Source organism: Actinia tenebrosa, unplaced genomic scaffold, assembly GCF_029948245.1.
Source record: "Actinia tenebrosa isolate PJP-AT-01 unplaced genomic scaffold, QUT_ActTen_1.0 PGA_scaffold17__23_contigs__length_9995812, whole genome shotgun sequence".
Lineage (NCBI taxonomy): Eukaryota > Metazoa > Cnidaria > Anthozoa > Actiniaria > Actiniidae > Actinia > Actinia tenebrosa.
In genome coordinates, this window is record NW_028292577.1 from 5045647 (window position 1) to 5069458 (window position 23812).

General features: G+C 38.9%; 3 protein-coding genes and 1 non-coding gene across 7 annotated transcripts in view; 1 reads left to right on the plus strand and 3 right to left on the minus strand.

Moving 5' to 3' along the window:
* Window positions 1–20618, plus strand: part of LOC148910324 (uncharacterized) — a 21986-nt gene extending 1368 nt beyond the window's left edge. The window contains exons 3-11 of the mRNA XM_089032033.1: window positions 1140–1214; window positions 2014–2270; window positions 2769–2952; window positions 3776–4008; window positions 5122–5274; window positions 5362–5495; window positions 6370–6454; window positions 7275–7459; window positions 20445–20618. Of these exons, the coding sequence (XP_088888159.1) occupies window positions 1140–1214; window positions 2014–2270; window positions 2769–2952; window positions 3776–4008; window positions 5122–5274; window positions 5362–5495; window positions 6370–6454; window positions 7275–7439 (1286 nt within the window). The 3' untranslated portion in view covers window positions 7440–7459; window positions 20445–20618. The remainder of the gene's footprint in view (window positions 1–1139; window positions 1215–2013; window positions 2271–2768; window positions 2953–3775; window positions 4009–5121; window positions 5275–5361; window positions 5496–6369; window positions 6455–7274; window positions 7460–20444) is intronic.
* LOC148910325 (uncharacterized) lies at window positions 9987–17071 on the minus strand. Of its 4 annotated transcripts, none has more exons than XM_089031586.1 (15): window positions 17043–17071; window positions 16760–16785; window positions 16600–16647; window positions 16464–16511; window positions 16198–16225; window positions 15742–15776; window positions 15589–15657; window positions 15370–15435; window positions 15173–15238; window positions 14933–15032; window positions 14411–14470; window positions 13129–14116; window positions 12431–12780; window positions 12088–12252; window positions 9987–11622 (listed from the first exon to the last, which is right to left on the minus strand). In XM_089031586.1, the coding sequence occupies exons 1-15, from the start codon at window positions 17063–17065 to the stop codon at window positions 10341–10343; spliced, it is 3354 nt and encodes a 1117-aa protein (XP_088887712.1). In that variant the 5' UTR covers window positions 17066–17071; the 3' UTR covers window positions 9987–10340. The 4 variants fall into 4 exon arrangements, with proteins under 4 accessions (XP_088887712.1, XP_088887711.1, XP_088887710.1 ...); XM_089031585.1 differs by having other exon boundaries at window positions 15173–15241; XM_089031584.1 differs by having other exon boundaries at window positions 15370–15438.
* On the minus strand, window positions 17359–17428 carry Trnaw-cca (transfer RNA tryptophan (anticodon CCA)). Its single transcript has one exon. It is a non-coding gene; the product is annotated as a tRNA-Trp (tRNA).
* Window positions 20511–23812, minus strand: part of LOC116308708 (uncharacterized) — a 24633-nt gene continuing 21331 nt past the window's right edge. The window contains 2 exon segments of the mRNA XM_089031582.1: window positions 20511–21457; window positions 23114–23425. Of these exon segments, the coding sequence (XP_088887708.1) occupies window positions 21374–21457; window positions 23114–23425 (396 nt within the window). The 3' untranslated portion in view covers window positions 20511–21373.

Here is a 23812-nt window from a genome sequence, read left to right on the forward strand (position 1 = left end):
GGTGATTAGCGATGACAAGTGTAGTTATAGTAAGATCTATTTGTATGGAAAACCAAGATGTCGCTTATTTAGAGAAATCTCGGGAGAGGACATGAACAGAGTGATGAGAGAGAGGAGATGGGAAAACTGGTTACATATGTACACAGAAGTTTTAGCTAAAAGTTTTAAAGTGTATGCGTACAGGAGTTAGGGACGTTAGGTCGGTAGGGCGGGTCATGGCGTAAGTCCGGTAGGGAAGAAAAGAAAGACATAGAAAGAAAGAAGAAAGAAAGACTCCCTCAGTTTTTTCGTTCTTTCTTTCCTTTTAACTCCATTTTTCAACTACAAGCGTAACATTGGATAAACCAGCATAAGTAAAGACACTCAACAAACACATTCTAGGACGTACCAAGAACCTTCTATACCAAACCGAAAAAGCGAAACACCCCGAAGACAAACACAGAAAATGGATAGCGACAGTGACGGGATGACCAGCGATGACAGTGATGTTGCAACAGGCACAGTGGATAGCGCATAGGTTTGTATTGAATCCAAAATTTCTTTTGGCTGCTTGCCCAACAGTTTCTACTTTATTTAATCACAGCGACTTTTAGTCTTGGCTTTTGGATCCCCGTTATTTCAAAATTAAGACAGTCTTATCAAAAATCTACGAGAAGGGACCAAGGTTGGTTTAGGCCTCTAGCTAAATAAAGTGCTACCCTCGTAAGATATGACGATTTCCCTATGCTTTACTTCCATTTTTCCTTCTTTCTCCTTCGTTTCGTCGTTCGATCGGTTTGTTTTGTTTGCCCTCGTCAATTTTTCTTTCTTTATTGCCTTCCTTCCTTCCTTTTTAGCTTGCTTTCTTTCTTTCATTCTTTGTTCGTTTGCCTTGCTACTTGTGCTGCCTGCTGTCCTGCTTGACTGCTGGACTTGCCTGCTTGCCTGCTTGCCTGCTTGCCTGCTTGCATGCTTGCCTGCTTGCCTGCTTGCCTGCTTGCCTGCTCTTGCCTGCTTGCCTGCTTGACTGCTTGACTGCTTGACTGCTTGCCTGCCTGCTGCCTGCTTGCCTGCTTGCCTGCTTGCCTGCTTGCCTGCTTGCCTGCTTGCCCTGCTTGCCTGCTTCAGAATTATCTCATGCTCATTTTTTTCTTTACTAGATTATAACCGAGGTGACCCAACTCATGACAGTGACAGCGAATCTACTGAAGATAGCATCCTACGTCGCATTCATGGTGAGAAGAACACGCTTCACTCTTACAGCCCTGCGATAGAAAAGCTCTGTAATAGGACGTTTGCATTATGGCGTCATTGACCTGTACTACCAGACTCCCTTGCACACTTTCTTTTGTTCAGTTAATTAGCAGCAATTGTCTTGCTATTCTCAGAGGGAATACAAATTTGAATGAAGAAAATTCGCTAAGCATTGTGGCAGTGGGAGTCAAATGACGCCATCTTGCGAACGTGCTATTCATCTAAAATCTAAGTTTGTACTGCGCATGCTCCCGGAATAGACCCTTGTAACTTGGCAACACGTCCACGTTCCTCACGTTCACGTGTTCATCACGCTGACGCGGTAGAGGAGAATCACGAATGAGTGACAGGCATGCCAAGACTATCCATTTTATCAGAGATGTTTTCCCATTTCAGAGCCAGTGTCATTCCCTTGAGAATAAGATTATTTTTTTAAGTTGTATCCATATTCATGCGTCTTCACATGCGCAACCGTTAAACAAAGAAATGATACTATAGGGAATGACACGTGATCTGAAATGGGAAAACATGACCTTTTTGACTGTGGCTTGAGCGTAATGTTTTCCCATTTAGACCACGTGTCATTCTCTTGAGAATAAGATTCTTTGTTGAATTTGAATCCATATTCATGTGTCTTCTCGTGTGCAAAAATGACAAGAAAAATATTGACTTTTCATTTCTAGTGGTCATTTTGACGCTACTGTTTGATTTAAGGTGTGTAGGGTCACGTGACAAAGGGCGTAAGAAAGTAATTATATCTTTGAATTTTAAACGATATAGAACGATGGAAGAAAATTGAAGCACAACCAAGATCTACGTCGAAATCCGCTCGTCGAGCCGTTCATTTCGACGAAGATGCGGAAGTCATCCCGATAACAAGCCGAATGGACAGACTTCGGAGACTATTAGAGGACGAAGCCGAGGAACAGCGGCAGCAGCACACTACTGCCATGCGCGAGGCTTATGCTGAACAGCTTCGGGATATTCAGAAGCAACAGGAAGATGAAAGAAGTGAAATAAAAAAGAGAAAAGTACAGGTTCGTTGAATAGCAAAGGCTCTAAAACTATTGCAGTAAACCTAGTCTGTATTAGCCTTTGTACAGTCACTTCCCAACTCTCCCTCCTACGGGGAAAAAAACCTCCCTGTTCGCTCTATTAGCAGCCGTGTACAATCATGAGTGAATTGTTAGAATAGTACATTAGTGTTATGCCTCCAAATTGGGATAGGCTGTTGAACCGGGAGACAATCCCCTACTCTTATACGAATAATTCTACAGGTCCTTTTATGTCCCCCATTTACAGGTTAAGAAAGAATTGCGAGACAGGGCCTACGAATTTAAGTCCTTATCCGAGAAGACTTGAAGGTCTAACCATTTGCAGATGTAATTACAAAGGCAGCACCTTCTCCTCAGTTGTTATAAGACCCTGAGTGTTGGTCTGGCCGGGACTCTAACCACGACCTCCAACACAATAAACAGACGCTCTGATAGCAGGAACTTAACATATTCATAGCAGATAATATTTCTATTTTTCAGAGGTCGCCTCAGGTTCCAAAAAAGAAAGCAAAAAAGCCAGTTCCAACCAAGCAGCGTGGTCGCCTCGAAACAATATACCGTCCACAAGGAAGGACACCTCGATCAAAGAAGCGACCGTTGGTGAAGACTAGAAAGAGAAGTGCGTCTGCTAGCCCTGATATTGGACGGAGAAAGAAAGTTACAGGTGATTTGATCTCTTTTATTACCGGAGAGATGTGTTTTTGAAAAAAAGGAAAATTCTATTTTTACACATGAAAAATAATGAGGAGGACGACAATGGTGATGATGGTGATGATTTTGTGATAGTTATGATGCTGAGAATGTTCATGATGAATTGATGGTGATGATGATGATGATGACGGTGACGATGGTGATGATGATGATGATGATGACGGTGATGATGATGTTGATGATGATGATGAAGGTGATGATGGTGATGGTGGTGTTTATGATGGTGATGGTGTTTGTGATAGTGATGGTGATGGTGGTAATGATGATAATGATGGTGATGGTGATGGTGATGTTAGTGATGATAATGATGATGGTGGTGATGGTGGTGTTGATGATGGTAATGATGGTTGATGGTGGTTGTTTATGATGGTGATGGTGTTTGTGATAGTGATGGTGATGCTGGTAATGATGATAATGATGGTGATGGTAGTGATGGTAGTGATGATAATGATGATGGTGGTGATGATAATTATGGTGTTTGTGATGGTTGTGGTGATAGTGATGGTGGTGGTGGTAATGATGATGTTGATAATGGTGTTGATGCTGGTAATGGTGATGGTGTTGTTTATGACCGTGATGATAGTAATGATGATGATGATGGTGGTGGTAATGATGGTGGTAATGATGATGGTGATGATAATGAAGATGGTGGTAATGATGGTTATGTTGATTGCCATTGTAACAAAAAGGTACCAATTTAATTGTCTCACTAAACAAAATAAAGCTGCTAAATGTTTTACCTGGCAGATCACAACAACTTTTATAAACTTTTCCAGATTTCCAGGAAGCGCTTTTACCATCGTTATTCGAAGAATTCCCCTTTCTTCACGTCTCGCCCCAGACTACACACGCCATGTGGCAAAAACAGGCCAGGCAACTCAGCATTCTTAGTAAGACTGAAACAGAGGCCAAGAAGACAAAGGGGCAGCGGTCTGTCGAAGAAGCAGAGAAAAGGCAGGAACGTCTGTTGAAAATACTCAAGAAGGAGTTGGAAACTAATCAAAGAATGGTAAGTCTCTTCTCTGACTCGGTAAATACCGCTGTGTTTTATGACTGAAGACTCATCTGCACAGGCTTAGCCTCGTTTAAGAGCAAATCATTTGCAAAAGTCAACTGTAATGTAAAGAATGTACAGCTTGAACAATACCAATGTTTTGAAATCCCACGGACTTTTAATGGTATCTGTGAATAGCTGACTTAGGCCACGTCCACACGTATCCGGAAATTTTTGTATCCGCAATGCGGATTTTGCGGATAAGAAAATGTTTGCGTCCACGCGCAGCGTATTCGAATCGTTTTCACCGTCCACACGTATCTGTTTCCGTAAACTTACGGATACGGATACAAAAGTTTGCGGACACGTGTGGACGCAACCCGTATCCGTAAAAATAAATTTGCGGATACAAAAATTTACGGATACGTGTGGACGGGGCCTTATAAACGAGGCTAAGCCTGTGCAAATGAGTCTGTAGTCTTCAAGAACAGCGGTATGCATCGAATGCAAGAGGGTTGTATCAATGGTACTTTTGAGGAAAATAAATCGAGAATGACGTAGTGATTGTACACTTGTGCCGTCACCTCTCACCTCGGGGGTCAGTTCAGGCTCAATTCTTTGACTCAGCATCACTTGTCAGTAGAGTTTGTTAGGTCTCTCCATCCATCTTTTAAGATCCATTGATTCAGGGTTTTCACCGGGTTCACGAGTTTTCCTTCGTTCTCCCGCCAAAACTCAACACATAATTTCCAATTCAACCTACTCAAGCGTTGCTAGTTAACAAAAATGATATGGGAGAAGGCTCTTGATGGCAAGAGTCTCTACATTTCCAAGGTATGAATGCAAGAATACCAGTCCTCAGTACTCAAAAATACACTTGAATTAGACCTCTTTGGCGTGATATTTTCCATTTTAGACCACGTGTCATTCTCTATTGTATAACATTGGTAAAGTTTGAGTTGTATCCATATTCATGTGTCTTTCCAAACTTTTCTAAGAACGGCTTCAGAGGAGACTAATACATATCCATTAAAAAAAGAAATGATACTCTAGGGAATGACACGTGCGGTGAAACTGGAAAACATATCAAGTCAGTAACTCATTCGTGATTCTCCTCTACCTCGTCAGCGTGATGAACACGAACGTGAGGAACGTGAACGTGCTGTCAAGACAAAGATGAACGAGAAGCGACAAGTAGCGGCGCGCGCCCGAAGGTACTACGACGAGTACCAGCTGCGCATGCGCTCTAAGATGCTCAAGAGACGAACGCGGGAAGAGCAAGTAAGTTCAAAGCACAAACCCTTATTTGGTTTAGTGACGTGTTTTCTGCTTCGCGTATGCTCAAACCGTTATTTGATTTCATTTCAGATATTTAAAAATCTTTTCCAAGAAGGTCTTGAAATTCAAAAGCAACGTGTGCGAGAGCTGCAAAAATATGCCAAAGAAAAACGACAAGCTCTGGAACAGCGACAAATGAACGAGATAGAATCACTGGAAAACTAGTATCCTTATTATTGCAACTAAATGATGATGATGATTGTTGTGGCTCTAAAAATACGACGTCAACTGGAGGTGTAAATACTTTCTCTTTGGAATTCTGTTCATTGGAGATTTCATTCAGAACGATGTCAGTAAAGTCAACATTGTCAGTAAAGTCGAGAAGACTTGAAGGTCTATTTGCAGATGTCATTACAAGGGCAGCACCCTCCCCTCAATTATTTTAAGACGCTGAGTGTTAGTGCATGCACTGCCTTCCGACAGCTATAGAGGTTTTGCACCATCATGTGACGGCAGCCATGTTAGATTGCAGGAACAACACAATCGTTTTACATAAGAAAGAATTCCATTCCCGTGAGAAAAGGGATTTTATTGTTCTGCCATCTAACCACAGGCGTTCCAAGCTGGATTATGGGCACCGGAACGGGATGGAGCAAAACGTCTATTTACACTTGCGACTTGTGTCGCCGTCGTAGATTTTGCAAATCTTAACGGTCGCCAATATCTCTAAGGCAGCATCATCCCTTTACTAAGATATTTGTAAACTCGAAACGCTCAATAAGGGACCAGTCATTATTTAAGTCGGAGGGGGGGGGGGGGGGGTGGAGAAGAAAATGGGGGTCAAATTTCTTAAGTGGAACATGGGGGGCCTTGAAGGTCAAAAGGAGGATTGGGAGGATTGTTTAAACGATTGAAGGGGGTACCCGAAAAACATGAACGCTATTAGGTTGGGGCCTGGAAAAATTTTTGCATCAAAAGCATTTTCTCCTCCACCCCTCCCCGCCCCCCTCCGCGCCCCCTCCGACTCAAATAATGATTGTTCCCTAGCTAACCGTAATTGTCAGGTTTGTTGGTTATTTTGCTTAACTTCGTAACCAGCTATAAAGACCAGTTCGCCATGTTAGCTGAGGGAATGACTCGAGAAAGAAATGAAATTAAAGTACGTCAAGAGGCACAAGAAAAGGTAAAGTTGTAGTATGCATATGAGGTTTTTCTTTGTTCTCCTTTTTTCTTTTTAATTAATATTCTTTTTTTGGCCCCTTTTTTGTCTTTTTTTATTTGTTTGTTTTGTTTTTCCTTTTCTTTTGATTTTCTTTTTCCCGTTTTTTTTTTCTTTTTTCGTCTTAATACGAAATCATTTATTTACTGTAGATTACAATTATTTTCGGGTTTTTTCCCCTTTTTTTTTTTCGCCTTTCTTTCGTGTATTTTGTTTCCATTTTATTTATTTTTATTCCATTTTCATTCTTTTTATTTCCTAACTATGCCAATTTTTCATTTCTTCATATTTCTTTTATCATTCATTTTTTGCTATTGTTTTCTCTTCTCTTCCCTTTCTTTTACTTTGTCTTTCCTTTCCTTCGTTTACTTTCCCATTCTCTCCTACCTTTCCTTTCCTTTCCTTCCCTACCCATATCTTTGTTTCCCGTTTTTTATTTGCTATTTCAAGGAGTCTTTGTTTTAACTCCCTGAGGGAGAGGAGGGTGGGTACCACAAGGGATTTATTGACCTATCTGCAGTAGGGTAAAATCAAGAGAATATGAACTAAGCTCTTAGTTCATTTTCTCCTGGTAAACTTCTTAAATGTCGATCTGGGCCAAGTTGTACGAAGGGTGGATAGCGCTATCCGTCGGACAAATGTTATCCAGTGGATAAATTTATTGGATAACAGCATCGACTTATTCACTGGATAAGATTTATCCGCCGGATAGCGCTATCCAGGCTTCGTGCAACCGGGCCCTGGACAATACCTTACGATCTTTCTCTCTCTCTTTTTTTTTTAGGTCATGAGACAAATGCGTCGCGAACTCCGTCAAAAAATGGAAAAAGAAATCCGTGATTTCCAAGAAAATCTAAACAGAGACGAAGATTCGGCTTACTTCAGACAACTGGAGGCAGATAGATTACGACGTGAATTTCAATTAGCTATGTACAAAGCAGACTTGTGATGTGTGTCTCTCTGTCACAGGTAACCCAACGTATAGACTTAGGTCAAACGTCGAACTTCACATGAGCCGAACCTAATTGAAAGCAACGGATAATAAGGCGGTCTTCTTTCATGTCTTTAGGTTCGGCTCATGTGAAGTTCAGCGTTTGTAGTCAGCATGAAAAATAATTGCGATATTTTTTTTGTGCTTCGGTGAATACCGCTGTGATTCTCGACTACAGGCTCATTTGTATAGCATGTAGCCTCGTTTGAGAGCAAATCTTTCACAAAAGTTACAGTCCTGTGCGGTATTCATCAAATACGAAAGAGAAAAATTCTGCTGCCTCGCCCTGCATTTGTGTAAGTGAGGCCAATAGTCAGTACAACGAAAACCTGACCCATTTGCCTAATACCTTATCCGTGGTGTGACAATGTTTTACCAATTGAACGTGACAAACCTCTAGGGGAATGAACAGCTATTTTTTGGAAACTCGTCGGGATATCATCATTATTCCTTTCGTATCCTTTGGGATACTTATGAATTTTTCGAAGAGTAAAAACAAAAGAAAATGAATCCTCTGTAGGTTTGTCACGCTGTCACGTTTGTCACACCACGAATAGGGTCACTTCCACTGATAAACTGACTTGCCCACTTTTGAGATGAACAAAAGTGAACAATCTTTTCGAACCTTACAAACATTCAGGGATAGACCGATGCAAAGGGCGTAATCTATCCTCGTGGCCGACCACGTCTTTTTTACGAAAGAAAAGACAATGTTAAAGAAAGGGAAGAGAAAAGAAGAGCGAAAATTAATAATGGAAGAAAAAGACATGAAAGTTTGGCAGACAACGTCATTATCTCGCGTTATTTCTTGTTACTAGTAACTGGTCAACTGCATGCAGACTACATGCAGATTGAAACAGATTTTGCGCGTCTGTGTAACACGCAAAAAGGTTCAGTTTAACTGTGGTTCGAAAAAAATGGCACGTCTAAAATGAGGGAAAAAATGTTACGCCCAAGCTTATTTATTTTGCCAGAAACTCTTAAGGAAAGTCTTATTTTCAAAGAAATCACACACGGCCAGAAACGTAAGAAGAAAAAAAAAACACGCAGTAATTGTAGTAGTGAACCCCCCCCCCCATATACCGTAGTAGCTAGGGGAGGGGTGGTCTAAATTCCTGACTACCCGTTAAGAATGTAGGGGGAGGGGTGGTCTAAATTCCTGAATACCCTTGGAGAATGTGAGGGGAGGGGTGATCATGAAGATGAGCGAAATATTTTAGGGGATTAATGAAATGGAATGTAGAACAGGGGTCAAAGTACGAATTGCAATCACCAAGGCGGGAATTTGAAATATGAAATATGAATACATATTTTTATGCAGAGAAAAGTTTAAAAGCCCGATCAAAATCAGCAGAATCACTTGCTCATCACCTTCGTCGGAAAAACCCCACTTGCACTCAGCTATAATCCAGCCAGAGTGCGGATAAGTTAATATGTCATCTGGAAAAGTAATACAAATAGGAGACCGTGGATACGCTATTTTTGTGAAGGATGTTCGAAGGGAGAAAAAAATATGTATCCGCAAACAGAAAAAAGATTTGTCGAGCGGGAAGACGGTTCTAACTAGCTCAGGAGTGTCTTTGACTTTAGACGAATGGACATCACTCAAATCGGCAATTGAAATAGTGGATACGGAGTTAGTGAACAATGAGGCAACTACTGCATCCAGTCAGTCCGAAACCACCGATCTTCATCAGGAGCCAACCGCGTTCTCTGGATCCATTCAAACCCTTCCGGATGATGGCAGTGCGCAAAGTTACGAGGCACAACTAGGAAAAGATTATTTACCAAGAATTTTCACCACTTCTGAACTGGACACTATTTTTAATGCGCTCGGTCCGGAAATGGAACTGACAACAAGGGAACAGCAAAGTGGATTAGCTACTGGACAGCAGCAAGTACCCAGTTGGGGATCTCGAATGTACTATTATCCGCCGCCATAGAAAATAATTATACCAAAGACATATTGTTATTGTTTTGGATTTGCTGTAGAATTTATTGAAAAGTGAAATAAAATATTTTGTTTCTTACAAATGAAGTTGGTGTCATAATTAATGTACATGTTTGATATGATTTCGAGCTCTAACATTGCAGTGTTGACAGGCACCATCAGTTTTACCTGTCGAATAGTATGTACGTTTCTATTCACTGGCAATGAGGTCAACTAGATTTAGGCTTTCAGGCCAGGTACAGGAGCAATTCCAGAAATTACCACCACAATACGGGCATGTCGTAAAATATTCAGGGCAAATAAAGCAGTTTGGTATTTCCACTGTGTGAGAGCAGTCAGAGTACTTTTTTCCACAGCGATCGTGCACCAAAGGAACTTCGACCATATGGCCACAACTTAGAGTGCGAAACCCTTGAGACAAACTAAACACCGAGTTGCGAGCCGAGTTGAGAGCCGAGTTGAGAGCCGAGTTGGGAGCCGAGTTGGGAGCCGAGTTGGGAGCCGAGTTAGGAGCCGAGTTATTTAAAAATTTAAATTAATTTTTTTGGGAATTATTTAGTATAATCATCATCTTTATTGAAATTAATTTTTGAAAAATTATAATTATAATCTTTTTAGGAACATAAACAAATTATTTGAAAAAAAATGTTTGTTTGCGTTATCACTATGGTTCGGCAACTGCTGCAACTGCTGATCAGTAATTATGCATAGAAAAATACAGTACAGCTAGATGCATGCACAAACATTAACTCGATGTGTATATCTTATAAAACAATAATGTCAATAAAAAACGCGATAAAGTTCTATACAGTAGTAAAGATCACATTATATGACTTTATACGCCTTAAGTGCAGAATTTCGAGAACTTGCTGTCATTATTACTAGTTTATAATGTATAAATTCCGCACTTAAGGAGTATACATGTTGATGTCCATGAGGAACTCCTCTTGAAATGCATCTAACATTAACCCAGGAGCACAGTGTATCATAGATGGAGATATGTAAGGATGACGTGCTCTTACACACTCCCACAGACAGTGGTAGTAGCGGTTGCTTTCTGTGGATATATGCTTCACTCCATTCTTCATATAAACATCCTTCTCCAAGTGTTGGATTACTAATCCAAGAAAAGGTGGTCCCATTGGATCCCGGAAGTAATACGGGCAACCTGCACACTTCTTAACTCGGTTTGTGATGCTGGTTATCATAAAAGGATGGCTATTATGCCATGGCTGACGATAACCACCAGTGCTTTGAAAGCTGGAAACAGGCTGTCCTTGGTTAGAGGTACTGGGACCAAGAGTTCGTGAGACCATGTTGATGCCATGGTTGGAGGAACTGAGTCCATTAGAGGTACTGGGACCAAGAGTTTGTGAGACCATGTTGATGCCATGGTTGGAGGAACTGAGTCCATTAGAGGTACTGGGACCAAGAGTTCGTGAGACCATGTTGATGCCATGGTTGGAGGAGCTGAGTCCATTAGAGGTACTGGGACCAAGAGTTTGTGTGACCATGTTGACGTCATGGTTGGAGGAGCTGAGTCCATCAGAGGTACTGGGACTGTGGGTGGTGGTAGGATTTTGGTTGCTGCACATGTGGTGCAACAATTGTTTAAGACTTGCCTTTGTATGCACCTTTTGATGTAGAGTCGTGTCCTGCTCTTGTACATTCAGTACTTTCAGCATCACCCACACCACATGGTGGCAGATGTCCCCTCCTGCGGCAAAAGAGCAATCACACTCAACAGTTTCTCCGATGTGGACAAGTCTGGTCTTGTGACTTTGCTCAACCTCGAACACTTTATGGTAATCACTAATGTGGTGAACATTCTTTAACATGATATTGGCATATTTTGCCTTCTTAAGCGATTCATGAAATGCTTTACTACGCGTCTTCCTTTTTCGGTGGGTGCTGCGAATATGGGGTGTCTGTCCACCCCCATCATCATTGTCATCATCAGAGCCACTCAGATCGTCAACAATGCTTTGCATACTAACAGCCCTTTGTTTGACTCTATGGGATGACCTTTCTTCAATGTGTGTCCCTGCTTTGTATGCTTCTGTATTCAAATTGTTACTGCCGAGATCCTTGGCGAACTGGCTTGCTCTATCCAATTGCCTTCTCAATGTGGCCATGTCTTTTTGCCTTTGGTTATGGCAATTACCCCCAGAGTAGGACCCTTCCTCAAACCTTTCAAACAAAAACAAAAGCACAACATTATTTACTTACTTCAACTGCATTGAGGTGAGTTGGGATCTTAAAACAAGTAATGTACAATGTTTTACAAAACCTTCAATGTTACGAAGCTCAATTTCATAAAAATTAGATTTTGGTATTTTTCAGTATAAACCAAAGAACCAAAATTTTATCATTGATTTGTTTTGACAGTTATAATATCACATATAATAAGCTCAACAGCCCTCATCTGCCACACCCACCATACTATCATACATTTTGGAATCTTTTTATGATAAGCTTTAATTTGATATATGATAGCTTTTGTCCCCCATTCCCCCAAGTGATACTAATATGTCCACTGGTTCATGCACTTATAAAAAAGTAAATAAAACTCATGGAAACTCATGATCAGTGAGTTTGGCACACTATAGTCACTAGTGCTTATATCACTCAACCACACTTTATTTATGTCCATACCTTTTTAACTTTGCCTTCAAAAGGGCACTCTCAACAATGTGATCCTCTGCTACTCTTGACAGCGAATCCCTCTTGGCTCCACGCACTGCATTGCGTGAATGGCCCACTTCTGCCATGTTGGTATTTGGTGCATCTGGTCCTTTAAATGCTCTGAACACATGGAATCTGCAATAGAAATATTACCAAAGTATTTAACATATATCAAAACATGTGTATATCCACAAAAAATGTGTGCAGTTTCATGACTTTTTCAGATCATTACTCGCTAAGCTTAGCTATGCTCAAGGTGGACATCTCAATTAAAAAAAGCACATTACAGAGACATCAATAAAAGTCTATGTACCTTCTTGCATGCCAGAAGTTGTTAAACCAATTCTTAACATGCTTTCTCTTATCTTTTTCCTTGGCCCAGTCCATCAGAGTGCGGCGCTTCACTTCATATGCAGTTGGTGTTTCTGCACAGTAAATAGCATGAACCATTTCCAGAAATTCCGCTTTTGATCGTGGACTCCAAGTACCCTTAGAAACCTTGTGAGCACAATCATAAAAGTGAACCTCACAAGACTTTGACCTCTCAAGCAATTCTTCCTTGAGCATTATCTGAATACTTGCACGATTTCCACCATGCTCATCGCTGACAATTCCATGCGGATCGAAAATATACTGAGCATTGCCAGTGAATTCTGTTAAGGCCTAAAACAAAGAAAACAAAATCCCTTAATAAACAATCATTTCACAAAAATTATTCTACATTATTAAACTCATCAACAATGCATAAGCTACCAGTCCAAGCAGGATTTCCCAATTTGGTCACATGCATGACCTTTATACCCCGACAATTAATTCCAGATATAAACAGAATGATTAAGGGTCATAGTACTTTAAAGGGTTAGAAGATAATGTGTGGCCTTTCGTGAAGGGGTCCAAATTAGTGTCACTATAAAAACTCAAATTATGCAGGAATGTTTGGGCAGGTTGTATAAGTTTGAAGAAAATGGTAGATTGCGCTGAACAATATGCAGTTTGTGTTAAAAAACTTACACTATTCAGGTGACTCCAAAATTCACAAAGGGTTTCTTTACTTTCTGTGTCGCAATCCATACTTGCAAGAGTTACCATCTCTTTAAGTGTAGGATGTTGCACACTTAGATTGATGGTTTTCATTCCTAACACTTTATCATGCTCTGCATCCAAATAGCAAAACTCCTTAGCAAGGGGATGCATACCATCTCGTTGCATTAATGCAGCAACTTCAATACGCTCCTTGCTAGTGCGAAACACATACGTCGATTTGTTTTTGCTCAATCGGCCATCTTGGACAGCCCACAATAAATATTTATCATGTTTGTCACTTTCTGATTTGATTTTTGCTAGTGCCTCAAATGAATGACCAGCTGGATTAATTTCCTTCATAACTTGCTGCTTTACATTTTGGATATCTTTGAGCTTTGCCATCTTTGATGCATTGTCATACACTTCAGTAACAGACTTGCCCTCTTTTAGCATTTTACGTAGACTTTCATAAGGAAACTGACATGGTTTAGCTGAATTATTTGCTTTGAAGAACTCTGCAGCTTCTTTCCTGATTGATGGGGTTATCTTCTTTGCGATACATGTATGGTTTCCATAATGGTATACATTGACAAAGGCATCATTAAACTCCCAAACCTTCTTGGCAAGACACGGAATTCTATTGGCTACATACCCACAACATGCACAATTCACATTTTCTCCTTGTCTTTCAAAGTTAACTTTGTTGTTCTTTGTAAATGAGTGCTTGTATGGGCATTTCTCGTTGACACATTCATATGTTCCGCTGCATGATGCTATACGACGTACTCCTTGAAAGTTGGATCTGTTAGATGTTATCCAAGAACACCAGGGTCTGCCATCAACTGTGCTTTTCATCATGGCATTTTTGTCGTACTGGAGTTTATAGCAACAAGTCCCATCAATGTCATGTGGCAATGTAGTAACTTCCTGCATATCACAACCTGCCCAAATTTCTGGGGTCAACTTTTTTCGTGTCCTGTAATGTAAATATAAATTATTATTACACTAGCTTTTTATTGATACCAGTTGTATAGACTTTCCTGTGGTTAAATTAAAAACAGTCTTTTCACTCCTACTACAGTAATTTTCCAATTGGCACTACTGTGTATGCACGTCTGTCAAAGAATCAGTTCCAGAAATGTACAAGTCAAAATAGATAATGGTCCAATCACATTGAAGTATCATGTGAAAGTGATTGTAAAGTTAAAAAAAAAAGCTACATGATAGAGTACATAATGTAATATTTATGTAAGATGCAATTGATACTTACATATCCTTAGTTGAAGTGCTTTCGCCAGTATTTCGTTTAGTTGATTTCACTGTTGACATCCTAAATACATATTATTAATAGCTTCATTATACAAGTATATTGTAAACTATGTTTACCATGTAATATTAGTAATATTAGCAAAGTTTATAAGTTTTGTTACAGCTGCAAGTAAATGGCAGTGACCAGCACGCCCGGGGATGGGGGGAAGAGGGGAGGGGGGGGGGGGGCGGGGGTGGAATCCTGTACAAAACTACGAGGGATGCTTGTCATATCTCTTAGGGGTAAAAATTTGTGATTTGGTATCTTTTAGGGTCTTTTAGGGAATTTTTGAAGATCAGCATTTTCTGGTATCTCATAGGGTGCCAGAAAATAAGAGAAAGAGCGCATCCATATTTCTTAACCTGGGCGCTTTTATAAGTAAAATTATTTGATCTGGTAGATCGAAACTTTCGGTATATTTTAGGGGTCTTTTTGAAAATTTTCGACGAGCATCCCTGGTATTTAATATAAGCATATACATACCTTTTTTGTTTAAATTTGCACAGTTTTCTTTTTACATGCCTGTTTCTGTTGCTTATTTTTGAGAAGACAGTTTTACAATCAGGACACTGTTTGGGATCACCTTGAGAAAATAGTAATTTTCACATTAACAATTTTCATCACATTTGCATGGATTGACATTATAACTATTTATATACATGTAATGGATTTTAATGTAACATCTTTACAGCTGTCAAGATAACATTCAATAGCTAAGCTTACTTATATCATCCTCTGAATCAGATTGAGACAACTCCATATACTTTGATTCTGATAATTCTTCTAAATCTGCTAAATAATGTAAACATAAATTAATGGTTTTGTTTTGACAATAAGCATTGTAAGCATTATGTGAACTCTAAAATATATTATTTGTATTTATTTTTATTATTGATAATAATATTATTTTTATTACTAACCTTTATCATCCTCTGAATCAGATTGAGACAACTCCATATACTTTGATTCTGATAATTCTTCTAAATCTGCTAAATAATGTAAATATCAATTTTTGGTTTTTGACAACAAGAACACTTTCATTGTAAGCATTATGCTATATAATTATGTACCATTATACAGTGGATTTAATATATGTATTGTTAAACATCAACTTAAAAACAAAGCAATCAGTAGCTTACCTATATTGTCCTCTGAATCAGATTGAGGCATGCCAATATACTTTGATTCTGCTAATCCTTCTAACACTGCTATAATTATATAAATAAATATATCAATAATATATAAATATCAATTATTGGAAGACCTTATATGCAATCTAAAATATTACATACCTAAAACTTGCTTTGGCTTTTCATCCTCTTTAAATCTGCAATCATCAAGCCAATGGAACCATTTCATCAAATGGAAGTTATAGTTAATAGATCTAAATATTAATTATATCAAATAGAGTGCACAAACTAAATCTTTGAAACCAATAGTCAAAACAAAAGCATTTAGCACAGCTAACTATGTGCTAATTGCTACTAAAGTAGCCTTGACAAGTTTATTGCAAGCACTCTATCTCAATGAAACATTTAATCCACAAAGAGAAGTTCAGAAAGAAGTGAGTCATGAAAGGCATCAATCGAATAATGTTTATATAATAATGCTATAAACAACCTATAAAGTACATCATTTTCTATAATCATTAGTCATATGTAGTATTGCCTTGTATAATAGGATTTTGTTTGAGGTTTAAATTTTGCACTGAGACAACCAACAACAACAATAAAGTGTGTTTTTCTTACCTTTGTGGATAATCTTTGATTGGAGAGTCTAGGGCACAAATTCACAAACCAATTATTAAATATATTAATATGACTCTATTAATATTTGTGCTGGGAGTACTATTATTATCATGAATATAAAAAAGGAAAAGAAAAAAACAAAGGACAAGCAAAAACATGCACGAAACGATATAAACAAAACACTATACCTCATATTATAACACATTAAGAACCTACAATCAACAGCAAAATCAAATAAGAAAGTAAGAGAAGTTATTTATACTTGCCTGATATTGTGATGTACCGTGTAGATATAGGCGTTTTCACTGGAGAATCTATAAAATGGAATGACAGAATTATAAATAGCAAAATCGAATAAGAAAGTTTTCAGAAGTAGCAAGAGAAGTTATGATTTATTCTTGCCTGATATTGTGATGCACTGTGCAGCTATAGGCGTTTTCACTGGAGAATCTAAATGGAATGACAGTTTCGAGATGACAACGTGGACGCACATGACAAACATAATCAGTAAAAAGAAGGTAAAAAATCAGCAAATACACCACATAAAATAGGTTTAAAATACCTTCGATAATTATGCATTCTTCTTTGCTAAAAAAAAAGAATATAATACATTTCAATATTGTTTTTTATAAACGTTTTATCGTTGAAACATACGTGCCGTCCATGCCGTGAGATTTCGAAGCTTTCCGCTTACGATTCTCTTACACCCGAACATCTTTTTCACGAAAAAGAAATGAGCACTTACAACCTATACAGTCTTGGGACTTATTTGTAAACTTAATATATTCACGATGGCAAGTATTTTGCATGATAAAAGCAGATTCCTGAATAATTTATTTTCTTACCTCACACAGTCGCTGTCCTCCATTTTGAAACTTCGAGCCTGCGGTACACTGATCAGCAGTTAAATAATTCGGCTCCTATCGACTCCTAACTCGACTCCTAACTCGACTCCTAACTCGACTCCTAACTCGACTCCTAACTCGGCTCCCAACTCAGCTCCAGACTCGGCTCCCGACTCGAAGAATAGCGAACCTCGAAACCCTTTGGACGTATTCATTGATTGTGTAAGGTGCTTTATCAGATACGTGTTCGGTTAGTTTCTGACTAAAACCAGAATCAGGATACTTTTCCTCCTCTCTGTCCAAAATACAATAACAATGACCTTAATGGGAATCGAACCCATAACCTGATCTGGAGTCAGACGTGATAACCATTACACCACAAGGTCCTCTGTGATTTTGTATAGTCAAGATTGGTTAATATACTCCTGTAAGCATACCGAACGAAGTATTTTTATTGTTCATGGGATTATGAGATTAGTTATTGAATATTATTGCTTAGTTACTGTCTAACATACATATATTCTACCTAGAATTTTCAATCGAAAGATGAAATGCAGCTCTAAGCAACAGTCAAAACTAAACCGATCTCTGTTCCATCCAGCTTATTGTAGATAAGATTAAGCCGGTGAAAGTGACGACACCCTCTTGTACTCCATAGAATACCAAGCTAATCTCGTACACATTACACAAACCATGGCTTTCTTTGGCTTTCTTTTATTTTATTTCATTTTTTTTGTCATGACTGTGATGTGTCATGCGTATTTACTATTGAATTCAACTGAACAAACAACCAGCCTTTTTGACACAAATTATCAGTTTGTTCTCTCGTCCTAATTCATCGTTAACCATCCTTTTGATTTCCCATGACTTCGCTTCTTTTTGTCTTTGGTTTTTGTTTTGAAAAAGGTTGCACCCTGTTTTACTTTAGTGTCTGCAAGTCTCTGCACCCTGTATTGTCTTGGTTGCGAAAACTCATACTCTCTGCCTTGTACATGCGTCAAGTTTTTGTCATTGTTATCATCAGTTTTGGCACTAATTGGATTCAAAACGAATTTTACTTTCGGTTGCAGTTTAGCCTCTTGTAGATACTTTCTCCGATGATCGCTATCCAGCAAATGAACATCCGACAGATGGTTCGCTAATCTCACGAGATATTTTGCACCACATCCTGCAATCGGGCAGTCTCGACAAACTCGTTTAACCATGTTTACAGTTCAGGAAGAGTTAACTAAAATGACTTTATTTTTCCTAATTTTGGTTTATATATGGCCTTCAGCCAGGCCAAAAAGGCCATACCCAGGCCAAAAAGGCCAAAACCAGGCCAATCTCGCAGAAAAGGACAAAAAGGCCATGGACAACAGTGACGTTATTTTCTAAGAATTGACTGATTGGCACCTGACTCCAGATCACAAGGTTGTTGCTTCAAATTATCCAAAACAATTAAGACAAAAATAAAAGCTTCGAGGTACACTGCGAGTAGAGATTCTTTTCATGAGTCCTTAGGAGTATTTAATGTGAAGGAGCAGCCTGAGAGCATAAGGAGCAGCAGGGAGCATATGAGGAGCAGTTAAGGAGCAGGTTGAGAGTAGTTCAGGGAGGACATAAATTGCGGCAAACTTTGAAAGGAAAATCATTTAGTATTAGATCCCTTAGAGGGCACGTTGTCCAAGCAGTGTTATTATTGTGGCAAGACATTCTCCACAGGGGTCAATCTAAGACGTCACTTGGACAATCATATTTGCAAAATGAACGATATAGAGGAAAATGAATCAACATATGATGAAGAGACGTCAAGCGAAGAAGTTGAAGAAGACAGGGAAGTAGACACAAGTGAATCAGAGTCATATGATGGTCCTGATGATGACGATGATGAGCCTGAAGAAGACTGCTGGTCAGTGTTGATAAAAGAAACCATGGACCGACACGAGATTGAATTAGAAACTCTGGAAAACCAGTACATGGAAAAAGGCGAATCGAAAGCAGCGGCTGAAGTGCTTGCATACAACAAAATGATCCCTGCATTTCAAAACGAGCTGAGAAACGTACTGTTGGAAAAATTGGTATGGATCCGCGCGTTAAGAAGGGATGCGTATTATTGTAAAATAATGAGAACCCGACGAGATTTACTGGACACTGGTGATTACGACTGGATGGAAGCAACCCAGGTTGCTATTGATCAACGTAAATTTCTCTTGAACAATTTATTCACCACACAACATCTACAAACACAAACGGACGAATCAGAAGACATGGAATAAGAATCTGTTACAAGAAATATAATAATAGTTTGTTATTACGGATAAGACCCTAGTTGACAGGTAAAACTGATGGTGCCTGTCAACACTGCAATGTTAGAGCTCGAAATCATATCAAACATGTACATTAATTATGACACCAACTTCATTTGTAAGAAACAAAATATTTTATTTCACTTTTCAATAAATTCTACAGCAAATCCAAAACAATAACAATATGTCTTTGGTATAATTATTTTCTATGACGGCGGATAATAGTACATTCGAGATCCCCAACTGGGTACTTGCTGCTGTCCAGTAGCTAATCCACTTTGCTGTTCCCTTGTTGTCAGTTCCATTTCCGGACCGAGCGCATTAAAAATAGTGTCCAGTTCAGAAGTGGTGAAAATTCTTGGTAAATAATCTTTTCCTAGTTGTGCCTCGTAACTTTGCGCACTGCCATCATCCGGAAGGGTTTGAATGGATCCAGAGAACGCGGTTGGCTCCTGATGAAGATCGGTGGTTTCGGACTGACTGGATGCAGTAGTTGCCTCATTGTTCACTAACTCCGTATCCACTATTTCAATTGCCGATTTGAGTGATGTCCATTCGTCTAAAGTCAAAGACACTCCTGAGCTAGTTAGAACCGTCTTCCCGCTCGACAAATCTTTTTTCTGTTTGCGGATACATATTTTTTTCTCCCTTCGAACATCCTTCACAAAAATAGCGTATCCACGGTCTCCTATTTGTATTACTTTTCCAGATGACATATTAACTTATCCGCACTCTGGCTGGATTATAGCTGAGTGCAAGTGGGGTTTTTCCGACGAAGGCGATGAGCAAGTGATTCTGCTGATTTTGATCGGGCTTTTAAACTTTTCTCTGCATAAAAATATGTATTCATATTTCATATTTCAAATTCCCGCCTTGGTGATTGCAATTCGTACTTTGACCCCTGTTCTACATTCCATTTCATTAATCCCCTAAAATATTTCGCTCATCTTCATGATCACCCCTCCCCTCACATTCTCCAAGGGTATTCAGGAATTTAGACCACCCCTCCCCCTACATTCTTAACGGGTAGTCAGGAATTTAGACCACCCCTCCCCTAGCTACTACGGCATATGGGGGGGGGGGTTCACTACTAATTGTGCTGTTTGCTTCATAGATGACCAAATAACGATCTCAAGTCTGTGTTTGGCCGACTGTCAGACAAATAAAAATGAAAGCCAAATGGATTTGATTGTAAAGTTTATTGGTGTTAATACATCAAAGCTGTAAACTAAATCATTACGTTTAAAATAAAATTACTCATTTATAATTGATCGTTTTTCGTATAAACCACAATTTAGTAAATCATAGTTTTAAAAAAATTGTTAAAAGTTAATTAGCTCGAATCGTGCTGTTTGGATGCCCATATTTGAAATATCTAAGTTTAATTTATGCACACAAGCACAAATTTCGTTAAAAGCATATGATTGGATGAGAGCAAAATAAGGGGCATTGTGATTGGTCCAATGGATTTCTTAGTCCTTATCTTTACCGTGTCATGTGCTGTGATTCCTCAACTCAGCGATACCCACTCTGTACTACAAGATAATATATAGAATACTAAATAAGCACTAAAAAACTCTAGAAATTTCGCATTCAATCTGATATTTAGCTGAAAAAATATTTTTCACAAACAACAATCACAAAAAAATAAAATAAAATAAAATAAAATTACATTCTAAGAAAGATTTTTTTTCTAAAAATATAATACTGACATAGGTGTGTATATACTCAATTGGCGACTTGCTCTAACAGGTCACGTGACCCTACCTCCCTTAAAACGAGCAGTTGTGAAATGAAAAGAGCAGCTCAACATTAGTGAGAGGGCGAAGTTTTGGTTCATAATGTTGACTAGGAAAGGATAAATATGACATTTTCAAGAACACCTTTTGGTCTCTGTTTTGAATCCGACAATGATTTGCAATTGAGTGTATATATACTAGCAATAAAATAAAAATTGTTTGGCTTAAAAGTTATGATATATATAAGCCCAAAACGTTCAAAGGCTATTATTACACCTCTTTGATAAAGATTCTGTTTCGTTTATCAAGCATAGCTAGAGATTTTGAACTTCTTCATTCTTCCTTTGTTTACTTTTTGAGGTGCCAATGGCTTCTTCTCTTTCGCCTCCTGTTTAAAGAATTAAATGATGTTGATTACGACGATGATGAAGCTAAGATATTAATAGTGATTAGAGCAGTTTTCGTATGACTGTGAAAAGCTCAGTGCCGTAAGCGTGACGTCCCGTGACCGTGTTGCTTTCTAGAATTTTAATTGGCTGATTTTTTTCACGCGCAATGTGATTGGTCTGGCATTGCCGTGATCTTGGCGTGACCGTGTCCGCGCCGTGTTTATGCCGTGTTACGGGTATTTGATTGGATGGAGAGTAAATTCTCGTGCAATGTGATTGGTCTGGCGTATCCCTTGCTGTGTCACGACCGTGTTCGTGCCGTGAATTTTTCACGGTTATACCAAAACTGCACTATATACCTTTTGGCGTAATGTTTTCTCGTTTAATACCACGTGTCATTCCCTAGAGTATACTTTTTCATTTTTAACAGCGGCGAATGAGAAGACATATGAATAGTGACTTTGCACCATCACGTGATGCCGATTTACATGAGAAAGGATTCAATTTCCCAGGGGAGAAAGACTTGTTGTGCCTCCTGTCATGGCTGCCATCATGTGATGGTGCAAAGCCACTATATGATACAACTCAAACAAAGATTCTTATTCTTAAGAAAATGACACGTGGTAGGAAATGGGAAAACATTACGCCCAAGGTAGATAGGTCGATGATGTTGTGGCAGTTGCTTGTGTTGGTGAACGTAATAATGGTGTAGTGATGATGATAATAATAATTACTATAATACTATTATTACTATATCGGTAGCTCATTGGTTAGAGCATGGCACCGGAATTGCTAGGGCACGGGTTCAAATCCCGTATTCAATTTGCAGCTGCATAAGCTGCTTCATATGATATACTGCGAGGATCAGCTCAATTTGATATATACATTACAACCGCAGTACAAATATATATTCCATATATATTCTCATACGCATAGATAATTACTATATCTATAACGACAGTGATTATGATGAAGATGATGCTACTGCTAGCTAGAGCATGGATGATAATGTTGATGTTGATGATTCGTGGTAGTGATTATAATGATGCTGATAACCATGATGATGAAGTCAGGATACAGGGTACATTTTAAGAACACTTCTCAAATGGGTCAACAGCAAAACATAAATCAGGACATGATGCAGATAGTGGGGATGATAATGCTAATGGTGATGATGGTAGTGATAATGATGATAACTATGATGATGAAGATTATACGATTCACGGTATTTAACAATTATTCGCCGAAGGCGAAGTGATTATCGGGGAATGTTTACCGAGACGCGAGCCTGAGGCAAATAATTGTTTTAGTATAAATACACAGGTGATTCTTTCAAAAAAAGGAAAAAAAGAAAATAAGAGGCATTTTTTTCCGGTAACAGCAACAAAGCGGCTGGCCGCCATTTTGGATTTTCGCTCGAGGTGATTATCGTGTGATAGTGTGAGTTTCTTGACCAATCAGCGCGCGAGGTTTTCTATAATCACCTGTGTATTTTTACTAATACATTTTAATGACAATTGCAAAATGGTCCAATAGCAAAACATCAATTGCGATTTTGATTACAAAAGTTCATGGAAAGTCTAGAGCCACTCTACGCTGACAAAAAGTCAACCAACTGTACATCCTGGCAACATCAAGTTCTTTTTCTAACATACCTGAATAGTCTTGTCGTAGAAAGACATGACAGAGTAAACCTCACAAATACGTGTTGAACTCGGAATGAATTTGTCGATGAGGTCGTGTAAAGCTGATTTAGGTTCGTCTTCCTCGATGGCAAGGCTTTCAGAAATTCCAGAAATCCCATCCGGAATTGACCAAAGAGACGGATCGCACAAATACTTGACTGCATATTCCTGTGGATCCCAGGTGTTCTGATGCTCTTGATCTGACAACAGATACCGGAAGATGAACCGACGTAGGGTGGTGACGATCACTGACATCTCGCTCTCTCTTTTAGATCTGTAACCCTGCAATGATCGAAGATTTTCAGATACAATGCTGTAATTCTTTGCAATTCATTGGAGTTTTTGTTAATGTATATCAAGTAGGCACATTTGCACTGATGTTGATGGACAGGCCGATCACCCTTCAGTATTGTTAAGTTTAGGAATGTAAACACGCGCGCATGTTTCTGTACTGTAATATTAACGCGTAAAGCACAAGGCTTAGCCGAGTGTGTCTCTTGCTTCTCGAGTGCTCTACAACTCCCAGAGTGTTTATATCACAGTACAGAGACATATGCAGCGTTTTTATATTGCTTTTGTTAAATATTTTTTGAAAGATTTCGAATATTTTATAAATACATGATACATGTCAACTTGCACCATGGCATTAAGGGACCTTACTCTGAGGTC